Below are 11,327 nucleotides of genomic sequence, written 5' to 3'. Positions count from 1 at the left end.
AATAGTTGCTAATTAGGAAAGTGAGCTTGCATAAGAAGATGAAGAGTTTATTTACTTAAGAAGAAAATATTTTCTTAGTATCCTTTTTAGGTGGTTACCCACTTGTTGATTAGTAATCTACTTTTTTTGTATGAAAAGTATATTATTAATATTTTTAAGAGCCTTGATGACTTTTATCAACCTTATGCTTGGACAGACCCTCCTGAGACTCATATTTTGGCCTGAGTTTTACCTTAAGTTAGCAGAGTCACCGCTATTGCTTTGGTCCAGTATTTTATTCAATAATATAACCTTACAAAAGCTTTGTGCAAATAAAATTGTTCTCTATAATAAAATGAAAAACTACAATACATACACACAAAATAAACTTCATGGGAACTATTTCTACTTCTCATATTTTTAAGAATACGAAAGGACAGTCCTAAGTATAAGCTATGTATCATTTACAAAGTGATGTGATGATAGATAATAGATTATCTAATCACATTTTTCCCAGTAAGAAGAATCCAGGTTGACAGAATATAGATCTGTTTCAGTCATAAATGCTGAAGTTTCACCAATTGAAATGCTCTCCTCTTGAGTCTCAAGGATCTTATTTTTTCCTCTCAGATGGTAATACTGTTGGATTACCTCCAGCTTCTTTCCATCCAATACCTGGCTTGTGTTTGACACCGTGTCTTGAACCATAGTTTTGCCTTCAAGCATACTTACAACTGAAGCCATGGTGGGTCTGTTCATCGGAGAAACTTGTGTACATAGAAGAGCCACATTGATCATGACCATTACTTCCTCTTTGTTGAAGTCTTCGCCTAACTTCTCATCCACTAGGTCCATTACATTGCCTTTTCCTTTCAAGTCATTTGTCTGGAAAAACCAAAATTCAAACAACTTAATTTTGACATCAATCAACAAAACTACTGAACAACTTATTTAGGAGCAAAGATACCAATAAAGTATTTACTAGAAATGCAATATGAGATCACTCTAGTTAGCGGTATAGTTGGGCAAGATGCAATTAGAAACTGAAGACTTTGCAAAGAAAGCAATTGGCCATATCAGCATGGCCACAGACACTAAATTTTTTAAATTTAGCGAGCATAAGTGAACCTTAATTTGAATACCTTTTTGTTGGAAAATACAGCCTATCTTATTTAATCACAGTTAGTGTATTCTTTTGTTCTTTAGACGTGACACAAGAAGAAAATTAAATTAGATTTTTAATGGAGCATTTACACAATAAAAATAATCTTCTATATATTGTAATAGAGAATTGCATAGGCTTAAAAGCAGGAGAGCATGAAAGCACAAGTTACCCAATCAACAAGACAGAAGCAATCTTCCTTTGGCCAGTTCATGGAATTGCTCTTTCCACTGACAATTTCCAAGGCAACAATTCCAAAACTATAAACATCTGCTTTATCAGTCAAATAACCATGCATTGCATATTCAGGAGCCATATATCCACTGCAGTATTGAAAAGTCACACCTTAACTAAAGAGAATACAACTTTTAAAGCCAAAATAAGGGAGATAAAATAAATTGATGAGGTATCTTACTATATGACATCTTTTATTTTATATTTTTCCTCACTGTAGGCATAAAAAATGATAAATATTATTCAACAAATTTCATAAAATCAAAACTATATAAAAACTCACTAGGTGCCAGCTACTCTAGTAGTTATGTGGGTGTAGCCCTCTTCATCAAGCTTGGCCAATCCAAAATCAGATATCTTTGGATTGAGATCTTTATCCAATAGTACATTAGTGGCCTTGATGTCCCTGTGAACTATCTTTAGCCTTGATTCTCCATGGAGATAAGCCAAACCTCTAGCAATACCAACACAAATCCTCTGCCTTGTTGACCAATCCAACTTCAATTGATATTTTTCTTGCGCTTCATTTGCAATTGTCATTGAAGTTAGGCAGCATATGGATATGGTACATATGATTTGTGTTCAAGATTGTAAATTATTAATAAAAGGGCTACCAAACTTGAATATAAAGAAAGAAAGTTACCAAACAAAGCACGGGCAAGACTGTTGTTTTCCATGTATTCATATATTAGCAACAACTGATCTCCTTCCATACAACAACCATAGAGTTTAACTAGACAAGGATGTTGCAAAGCAGAAATCATGCCAACCTCATTAATAAACTCACGATTCCCTTGCTTTGATTTAGAAGAAAGTTGTTTAACTGCTATCACTGTGCCATCTGAAAGAACACCCTGCATTGCGAGGATTGTTAAAAAGGGTTTTTTTTATTTTTTTTTTACATACTTTTGGAAGTTGAGAAGAAGTAACAACAATAATAGATCTTTCAATGATATTCAAATAAAAATGTGGATTGTTCAGATACCTTGTAAACAGGACCAAACCCGCCTTCTCCAATCTTAAATGCAATATCAAAGTTGTTAGTTGCTGCTCTAATTTGCCGTAAGCTAAATAAGCCAGTTTGCAGATCTACACCCCTTAGCTCTGTTGGTTTAAGCCAAGAAAATAAAAATAAAATAAAATCGAAGATATTTTTCTTTGAAGTTTATAAACATTTTAAGTCTTATTGACATTAGTATGCAAATCTATTAATTGACGTGATATTGATGGGAATTATAGTTTTTAGAAACGCAAACATCAGTGTATGCTTTCTGACAAAGTATTTATACAAATGCTTACAATAGATTTTACAAAATAATATACTTATATTATACGGTATGTTATGTATATCTTATAATTTCCTCGAAGAATAATTTGTATACAATGGCGAACATAAAAGATAGTTCTTCTATGGATTGACTGTATATCAATTATCAAGTATAGACTCATCTAGTTATAACTGTAGTTTAAGTCACCAACAATGCAATTATTTGCTAACTAGATTTCTCCTTGAGAAATAATTTGAGCAACAAAAAAGTTAATTTTTATTGGGTGAGTTTTTTATACCTTTTTCTAGTGTACCTTTCCTTCCTAGACATCCTCTCCACCAAGCTATACCAAAAACCATGATGATAACAAATGCTCCAGCAATTATAACAGCAACTATGGACCACACAGGTATGCCACTTCTATTTTTCACTGGGGGTGTAAAATCTGCTTGGTTATGACATATGAGATTTGCATGCATATATTAGATTAGGTGATAAGGGTGATGGTAGAAGAAAAAAGACTACAGAGAAGTAGAACTAACCAGGATCAACAGATATAGCTGATATGAGAGGACCATAAACTGATCCAAAAGGAATAGCAGTTGTCCCTTTTCCAGCCCAATGCAAGCGGATCTCCAAGGTATTGCTATTCACAATAGCAGTGAACTTTTTTATGACTGCCTTACCAACACCTCCTGCTTCTTTTACAATGTTGAAATCCTTTAGCACCAAGTTTCTCTGCAATACTTCAATGCAAACACAAATGGTTCATGATGGTTTATGATGGTCCAGAGGCATTTGTTCAATGTTAAATACTATTTCTGTTTCTATTTATTTGTCTAGAGAGAAAAAAAAAAGATTTTTGTTATTTATTTGTCCATAAAGAAATTCAAGACAATATTAATTGTTATTCTTCCACTATAAGTAGTCTAATAGTCAAAAGGAAACCCACTAATAAAGGATAAATTACGAAACTTAGCAATTAATTCTAACAAAATGATTAGATTTCTTGATTTGTGTAATTTCTTCTTTCTCTGGACAGATAAATAAGAACCAAGATACTATGTTGTTGACAAAGGTGAAATGATGAAACCAAGCACCTGAATATAGATGTCAAATAGACGTCTTCCAAGGCTGCTATATGTGTGATCATCCGTGAACATTATCTCAGCAAAATGCAGATTTACAGTGTAGTTTCCATTTTCCATGCAAAATCCATAATATGTGAGAGAGAGGGGAGAAACACGTGCATCCATATACAATTCACTATTGTCCATAGCAAGCATAGTAGCATTAGACCAAGTATAGTAGTCTAAGCGGCTGCTATCAAAGAAATGACCAGTGTTGCTAAATACCCAGTTTGATCCTGTCCGGCGAAATCTTGCTTGTCCAGCTTCTTGTGAATCATCATCATATGTAACGCTTTCATTAGAAATAAGCTTCCCACCACAATTTATATGGAGAGAGTACCGAGCTGGGATGAACACAAAAGGGTGAAAAGCAAGTAAAAGGAATCAAGCACAATAAGATCACATCAGAAAAATATTTGTATAAATATTACTTTTCCACACTCTTCTAACCCTCCATTTCTCTGTCCTTTTGATGATCAAGGAGAATAAAACTAGGGAGTGTCATTAAATTATACAAGCATGGGCAAAGGAAATTGTTCATTTCTTGTCTTGTTGCTAATTTTCAGTATGATATAACATATAAAAGTTAATGTAAGAGTACTAGAACATTAGCACTGGTTTCATAGATGTTTAGCACTCCAACCAAAATTTTTAGATTTTTAATTACATAAATGTTCCATAGTAACAAATGATGGAAAACTCATGCACTTCTTAGAACAATATAATGAGTACAAAATGTACACAATAAGTGTTATCAATTAAGACAAAGTCCCTAATAGCTCTAAGTGGCTCTGGTATCTTCCTATAAAAGTCAAAATGCAAATCTAATTTATAGACAATCATTGATAATTACTTCCAAAGAAGAGTGTCTAGAAAAAAAGACCATTTTCAAGTTCAAATAACTAATTTATGTTTTTCAGTTGTGTAATAAATAAACATTTCATTTCTTCAATTCCCTATAAAAAAGCTCTTGATATACAAGTATTGCAATATTCTGAAAGATAATCCCCTTTCACCTTCTACCTTTGCAAAAATAAATAAACAAACAAAAATGAACAGGTTCAAATTCTAAAGCACTAAAATTATCTGTTGGAAATTCATAACAAGTCAACTTACTTTTAGGACAGTTAATGTTCCCCAAACATGGAACCATTCCCCTGTGAAAATAATGGAGTTGACATAACAAGTCAGCATAATCACATTATAGTCAGCATATGCAATACAAAAATTAATTTAGCATAAGTAGTATAAAACTTACATGTTATTTCCCTTCAAAGATGATGCAAACAAGTTCCTAAAGACATAATAAATGGCCGAGATTCAGATTACTAGCTTCTAAAAATTGCCAAAAAAAAAAAAAGGTATGCAAATGCAATGATTCTTACACGCTTCCCTGTTGACATGTCAATTGCTCTGGATTTTCGATACTCAGATTGTTATATGAGAGATCTCTGTGTCAATTTATCGATGTGATTAAGAATAAAAAATGGAACAAGCAATTATATGTCAAAACACTTGGTGGCACTGAAGAATCCTAAGAATAATAGAGTAATAATTTATCATGCTAAAGATATAATTTAACTCGATAAATCATATAAGTAGCATTTGAAGGATTACTCACGTGTAGTCTGGTTTATCTATCCAATTCGGCAGTGGTCCACTAAAATTGTTTCCGGTTAAATATCTAGGCAAAAGCAATATAATGAAGTCAATGTGTAGATATCATCAATTGTTTGTGAACCATAAAATGATAAATACTAGTAAATTAAATCTTATTCCAAAATAATTTGGGTGTTGTCCAAGGTTTCTTTCATTGACTTAATTGGGTTGTCCATGTAAATATTTATTTTAATCTATACCTGATCATAGATTAATGACATTTAGAAAGAACTAAGCTCCAATGTTCTCTTCTCTCTCTTTATCTCCAATATAGATTTTCCCTTTTTTAATCATTTTCAAATTTTCTCAATGTCCGGTGGGGACATGATTCTCTCTTGCTACTTTTAAAAGTACTTATCTATTGAACTTCAAAACAAAAGTAACTGATGGATCGGCACACGGATTTGAAATGAAAATATAATTTGCAGATACATATATCGCACTTTTGCATTAGTGTGTGTATCGAAACACCAATCCATTAAAAATTTATAAAATTCATGACATTTCAATGCAAACATGTCAACCCTATCTTGATCAACTTAAATTAGACCAGGTTTTGCATGTATCTTAAGAATCCACTTGATTTTAACTGTTTTCTTGGCCATTCCAGTTCCTTCCTCAGAACTTCAGTTATACAAGTAACAAAGATAAAATATTATAGACTGATTCTAAATTTACAGTGTCAGAATCTTATATTCATTTGATTCATTATAATTATCGATGGGTTCTATAGTGTCTAGGGGAAGCAGCTGAACTGTAAATTCTCACTAGATCAAAGCAATTACTAAAATTGACTAATACCTCCCATTTATCTAAGTCCACATTTTGGTCAAACAATAAATCAAATTGGAAACTAAAGAAAATGTTGCTTACAGTATATTAATGTTCTCTAGGTTACCGATCGTTCTTGGAATCGGTCCAGTTAATTTGTTAAAACTGAGGTCTCTGTAAAAAAAATGTATAGAACAAGTATTATTTAAGAGAGAAAAAAATGGTGCTAAAAGCAACATGAAAATGTTCAGTCCCTCCAATGCAATGAATAGAAGAAGCATGTTAATGCTCTTCACCAAATAGATAAGTTCAAATTGCAACAATAATAAATGGTTCTAAATACATACAAATAATTCAAGAAACTTCCAAATATGCCACCATTGCACCAACCTTTCAGATTTGAAAAGAGACAAAACATCACTTACAATGATCTTAAAGTAGTCACATTTCCAAGATATTCAGGAACTGTCCCTATAAGATTGCAACTCCTCAATACTCTGTGGAAAAAATTTGACAATATGTAAGTTAGTTTGAGGGCAAAAATACATTAGGTTTTCCTATTTTCTGTTGCTAAGACCATTTTCTTATTGAGGCATTAACTCGCAAAATGAAAATGAGAAATTATTATAAATTTATAATGATAATCCAAGCATTTGACTTACAGTGTTTCCAAGTTTGTCAAGTTTTTAAGCTGTGGAAATTGAGAATCTGGTCCTTTCAAGTCACTGATCCTCCTGCATAACATATCTTGAGCATAGTGAAACACAACAAGAGAACAAATTAAAATTTGAAACCTTGATTGCAATCAAAACACCATACTTACAAGTCAGTGAGGTTTTTCAGAAATGAAATTCCGGAAGGAATTGGCCCACTAAAACCACTTCCTTGCATCACCCTATCACAATTAACCATTTTTTGATAAACCAACATATCATATATACTTCTACTATAAATATTTTGAATATTTAAATTTAGAAGAAAGAAAATATACATACAGTCTCTCAAGACTTGTCCAGCTCTGAATTAAATTGGGTATTGTTCCAGAGAATTGATTGTCGCCAAGTCGACTGTATTTGAAACAAAAGAAAATGCTAATTATTATACTTCAATTATATAGTGAATGTAATGACTTCAATAAAAGTAAAATTAAAGGAAGGGCACTTACAGGTGCTTCAATGTAGTGAGCCTAGCAAATGATGCTGGTAAATTTCCAGTAAAATAGTTGGAGGTGAGAAGCCTATAGCAAATTGGAATTTAGAATACAAGGCATTAGGGATTAGGATGCTCTAAAGTCTAATGTGTACTTTATTAAACCTGGCTTGGATAAAATCATAAAAATAAACACTGGTTTTTTTTTTTTTTTTTTATAAAATAAAAGCAACCTGTACCCATCTATGAGTTTGGAAATAATTTCCTCATCAATGATTAACTAATTAATCAGTTTAAAAAAACAAATCAGAGGATTAGTATGTAAAACAAAATTTTATCAATGAAAACTGAATATTTATGTTTTAGTAGCAATTGTAAATTCGAATGCACACAATAGGCTTACAATATTTCAAGCTGGGGGAGATTTCCAAGCTCTGGAGGAAGCTCTCCAGATAATTGATTGAACTCCAGGACCCTATGCATTTCAAGTTTAAGAGATAAATTTTTCTTTTGAAATTTTCATAAAATCGAAATGGTAAAGAACTCTACGTGGATGATCGCAAACTTACAAGCTTTTCAGGGTGGTGATGTTTCCCCATTCTTTTGGGATTGGACCTGTTATTCGGTTTCCAAGAAGGGAACTGCCACAATTAAAAAAGATGCATAACTAGTTTCATGTTACATGAAATCAGTAGAAGATCATATATATATATATATATATATATACACACACACACACATGCTATTGGCATTGATCAACTAGAAAAAACAAAATGAAAGGAAATCAAAGAAAGGTGAGGGAGAGTACATGTTGACAAGTTTCATGGAGCTCCATTGTGGAGGGATTGTACCATTAAGATAGTTGCGGGTGAAGTCACTGTAACACATTATGTTAAAGAATCAAACAATTGCATAAACACAAAGATAAAAGACATGCAAATTTAGTTGATCAATTGTGGATTCAGAGTGACATACATTTCTTGGAGGTAAGGCAACATCACTAGCTCACTTGGGAGTGTGCCCGAAAGATTTTGTGACTTGAGAACACTGCACCATCATTATTGATTTTGATCCATACATGAAAATCATTACTAAAATATAGAAAATCTTTATTAAAAGCTTGTGTTACTCATGGACATTTTGTTACGTTTACTTTCATTTTTGAAGCCCACTGAACTTGCTTGTAATGGGCTTAAAACCACGAATCTACAAAAATAAAAACGATTTTTTTTTTTCTTTTCTTCTCTTACTTTCGATATTTAATTTGAAAACAATTAAATATATTCTACAAATTAAATTATGAAAAATTAATTTATATATCACTTATTAAATTAAATTTTTGAAAAATCATATTTTATAAATTTAGAAATTAAATTTCTGGTTGAAAAGAGGAGAGTGCAACATTCAGCCCAAAAAAAAAAAAGCTTTTACAAGATACAGCGAAGTATTTGTTTGATTTTGATAATTAGTGGATTGATCAAGCATGAAAGTTTTAATACTTTTTGTTTTAGATATTCTCATTGCATGTATTTCATTTAATAGCCAGTTTTTAATTTAACCGGTAAACTGCCAAGAAACACTTTAAGAAAAAAAGGGGAGATAATTGCTAAATAAGTAGCAAAGGCTTATCGAAAATTTTACCATAGCCAACAATTTAAGCAAGAGCACTAAATTATACTTAGCGTAATATCTTAATTGTAATATGCAAAAGCATTCTGATAGGTGGACATTGAATATAAAGCACAACTCAAGCAATTTAGTTGAATGATTCTTCCACAAAATATAATATTATAGTATAATAATCATATGTCATTTTTTAAACCGTAAATTACTAGAATAATATATTTTAGCTTATGTATGCTTTAACTTTATTTGACTTTGTGTAAGTCTAAAAAATTTTATAATCGGTCTGAACTTTTTATTTAATTTATATCTAACGGTCAGTGAAATAATAAATTATAATTCGTTAGAGATAAGTTAAAGAAAAATCTAAATTGAGTGTAAAATTTTTTAGACTCATACTACTATGAAAAGATTTTTGCTTTCTTTTTATATATATAAAATAGAAATTTACCCGTAAAGTAAAAAATAAACTTTAAAAGTTCAAGATGAGTGAAATTATAATTATTAATTAAAAACTTTAAAATTATTATATTTTTAATGCCTTATTATTTATTATACATGTCCAAAAATTTTATTATTAATTTACTAAAATTATAATTTCACGTTCACCGTCTTAATCATGTATTATAAAAATATTTAAGAGAAATTAAGCATGTATTACTAATTAACTACCCATTGATAAAATATATACCTATGATTATTTTGTCAAAAAATTTCATTATTTATGTTATTTTGAATCTTTTGATGGATTATTCAAGTTGTTGCTTCATACATACCAATATTATTGATAATTCATGTTCTGTTTAGGTGGTATTTTATCTTTTCTTAAGAATATTTGGGTCAAACAAAATTTTAGTAAAAGTCTTTAAAAAGTAGTATTTTAATAAATAAAAAAAAACGGAAATTTTATAGAAGTTAATTAGAGAAATTTTTACTTATAAGAAGAGGAGGAAAAAAACTTGTCAAACACTACTTAAATAAGAAAAATTACTTGTTTGGTTTGGTTTAAGTTTTGCAGTACCAAAACCAAACCCAAGAGACCAAAGAGAGGAAAACAAATCAAAACACATAGCAAAACTCATCTTGGCTTTGGGTGAAGCTCAAAAGCAGAACACACAATTAGCATAGAAACATGTATATGAGAAGCTTACATGCTAACAACATGGCAAAAAGTGGCATTAGCAAAAGAGCAATTGCAGCTGACAGAATTTTCAAACCCCTTCACTTGAACAGATGATTTCCAATTACTTTGTCCACTGCATGGATCTACACTGAAGTCCCAATCCTTCCCAATTGTCTTAGCTATCCTTTTCATAACTTGCACTGAATAGTCAAAATCAACACCAAATCAATATTGTACCCATAATATTATTTATAAAAAAAAAAAGCTTATCTGTTTTAATTTTTCTAAGAGAACTTTTAAAAAGTAAGCGATTATTTCTCCAAGAATAAGCGAATATTCTAAACATGATGTGAGATATAGTTATGTATGGTATGCACCTTCCTCTTCTAACAGAGTAGCTCCACTAGCAAGAAAAGGGATCAAACCAAAGGCAAGAAACCAAAGATGAACAAGTGAAGGGAAACTCATGATCGTGATGATGGCTGGAAGAAAATTCAGATTTGAAAGCAATCAGTGGTAGAAGTTTGATTGTGAAAGAGTAGTTGAGAAATGAACACAGAGATAGAAATTTTCTGTGTTAAATATATGAAAAGAGAGGCTCACATAAAAAGAATAAAATGAAACCAGCTTACCATGAAATGACTTGACTTGTTTTGAAAAAGCTATTGTAAATTTGAAAATATATTATAACTTTTTTAAATTTATTTTAAAAATTTTAGTATAACTTATTAAAATAAATTTATTTTTTATTTTAATAATGCAACCTTAATAGTAAAGTGAATTAGATATTAAACATGAAGGATTGCCAGCTTGTACTTCATATACAGGAGCAAATAGGAAATTTGGAGTAGAGTAATTTAGGGTATCTTGAAATTGAGGCTACTTGAGTTAAATATATGAACGATGATGAATTATAAAGGAGGATACACGTTGTAAACATTGGAATGTGTGTTAAGTTTTATTTTCTTAGAAATTTTGGTTTAATTTTCTTCCACAAGTTGCCAATTTAGTACTAATTATCTGGTCTTTAATTAGTTAGTACGGTTGACTTTGTTGGGTTTGATTTATAATTTATGTAGAAGTTCAAACTGGTAAACGAAGTCAAAGAATTATGAAAGAAATTAAACAAATGAAATCAAAGAGAAGCCATGGGAAGACATGTGAATGAGAAATATGAACACAAGAGGGACAAAAAATGGGTTGATGATGATGATGATGATATATATATA

General features: G+C 30.9%; 1 protein-coding gene across 1 annotated transcript; it reads right to left on the bottom strand.

Moving 5' to 3' along the window:
- Window positions 1-477: 477 nt before the first annotated feature.
- On the bottom strand, window positions 478-10,566 carry LOC113855514 (probable leucine-rich repeat receptor-like serine/threonine-protein kinase At3g14840). Its single transcript, XM_027487156.1, has 24 exons — window positions 10,476-10,566; window positions 10,127-10,298; window positions 8,328-8,399; window positions 8,161-8,229; window positions 7,922-7,993; window positions 7,756-7,827; window positions 7,369-7,440; window positions 7,199-7,270; window positions 7,027-7,098; window positions 6,866-6,937; window positions 6,629-6,700; window positions 6,306-6,377; window positions 5,395-5,457; window positions 5,159-5,224; window positions 5,032-5,067; window positions 4,890-4,930; window positions 3,744-4,117; window positions 3,186-3,381; window positions 2,942-3,088; window positions 2,361-2,479; window positions 2,019-2,229; window positions 1,659-1,896; window positions 1,314-1,464; window positions 478-864 (listed from the first exon to the last, which is right to left on the bottom strand). Exons 1-24 carry the CDS (start codon window positions 10,564-10,566, stop codon window positions 478-480), a joined length of 3,009 nt encoding a protein of 1,002 aa, XP_027342957.1.
- Between the last annotated feature and the right edge of the window lie 761 nt (window positions 10,567-11,327).

Source organism: Abrus precatorius, unplaced genomic scaffold (assembly GCF_003935025.1).
Source record: "Abrus precatorius isolate BTA unplaced genomic scaffold, Abrus_2018 Scaffold11, whole genome shotgun sequence".
NCBI classification, from domain to species: domain Eukaryota; kingdom Viridiplantae; phylum Streptophyta; class Magnoliopsida; order Fabales; family Fabaceae; genus Abrus; species Abrus precatorius.
The sequence above is the reverse complement of the archived record's forward strand: the minus strand, read 5'-3'. Positions and strand labels throughout refer to the sequence as shown.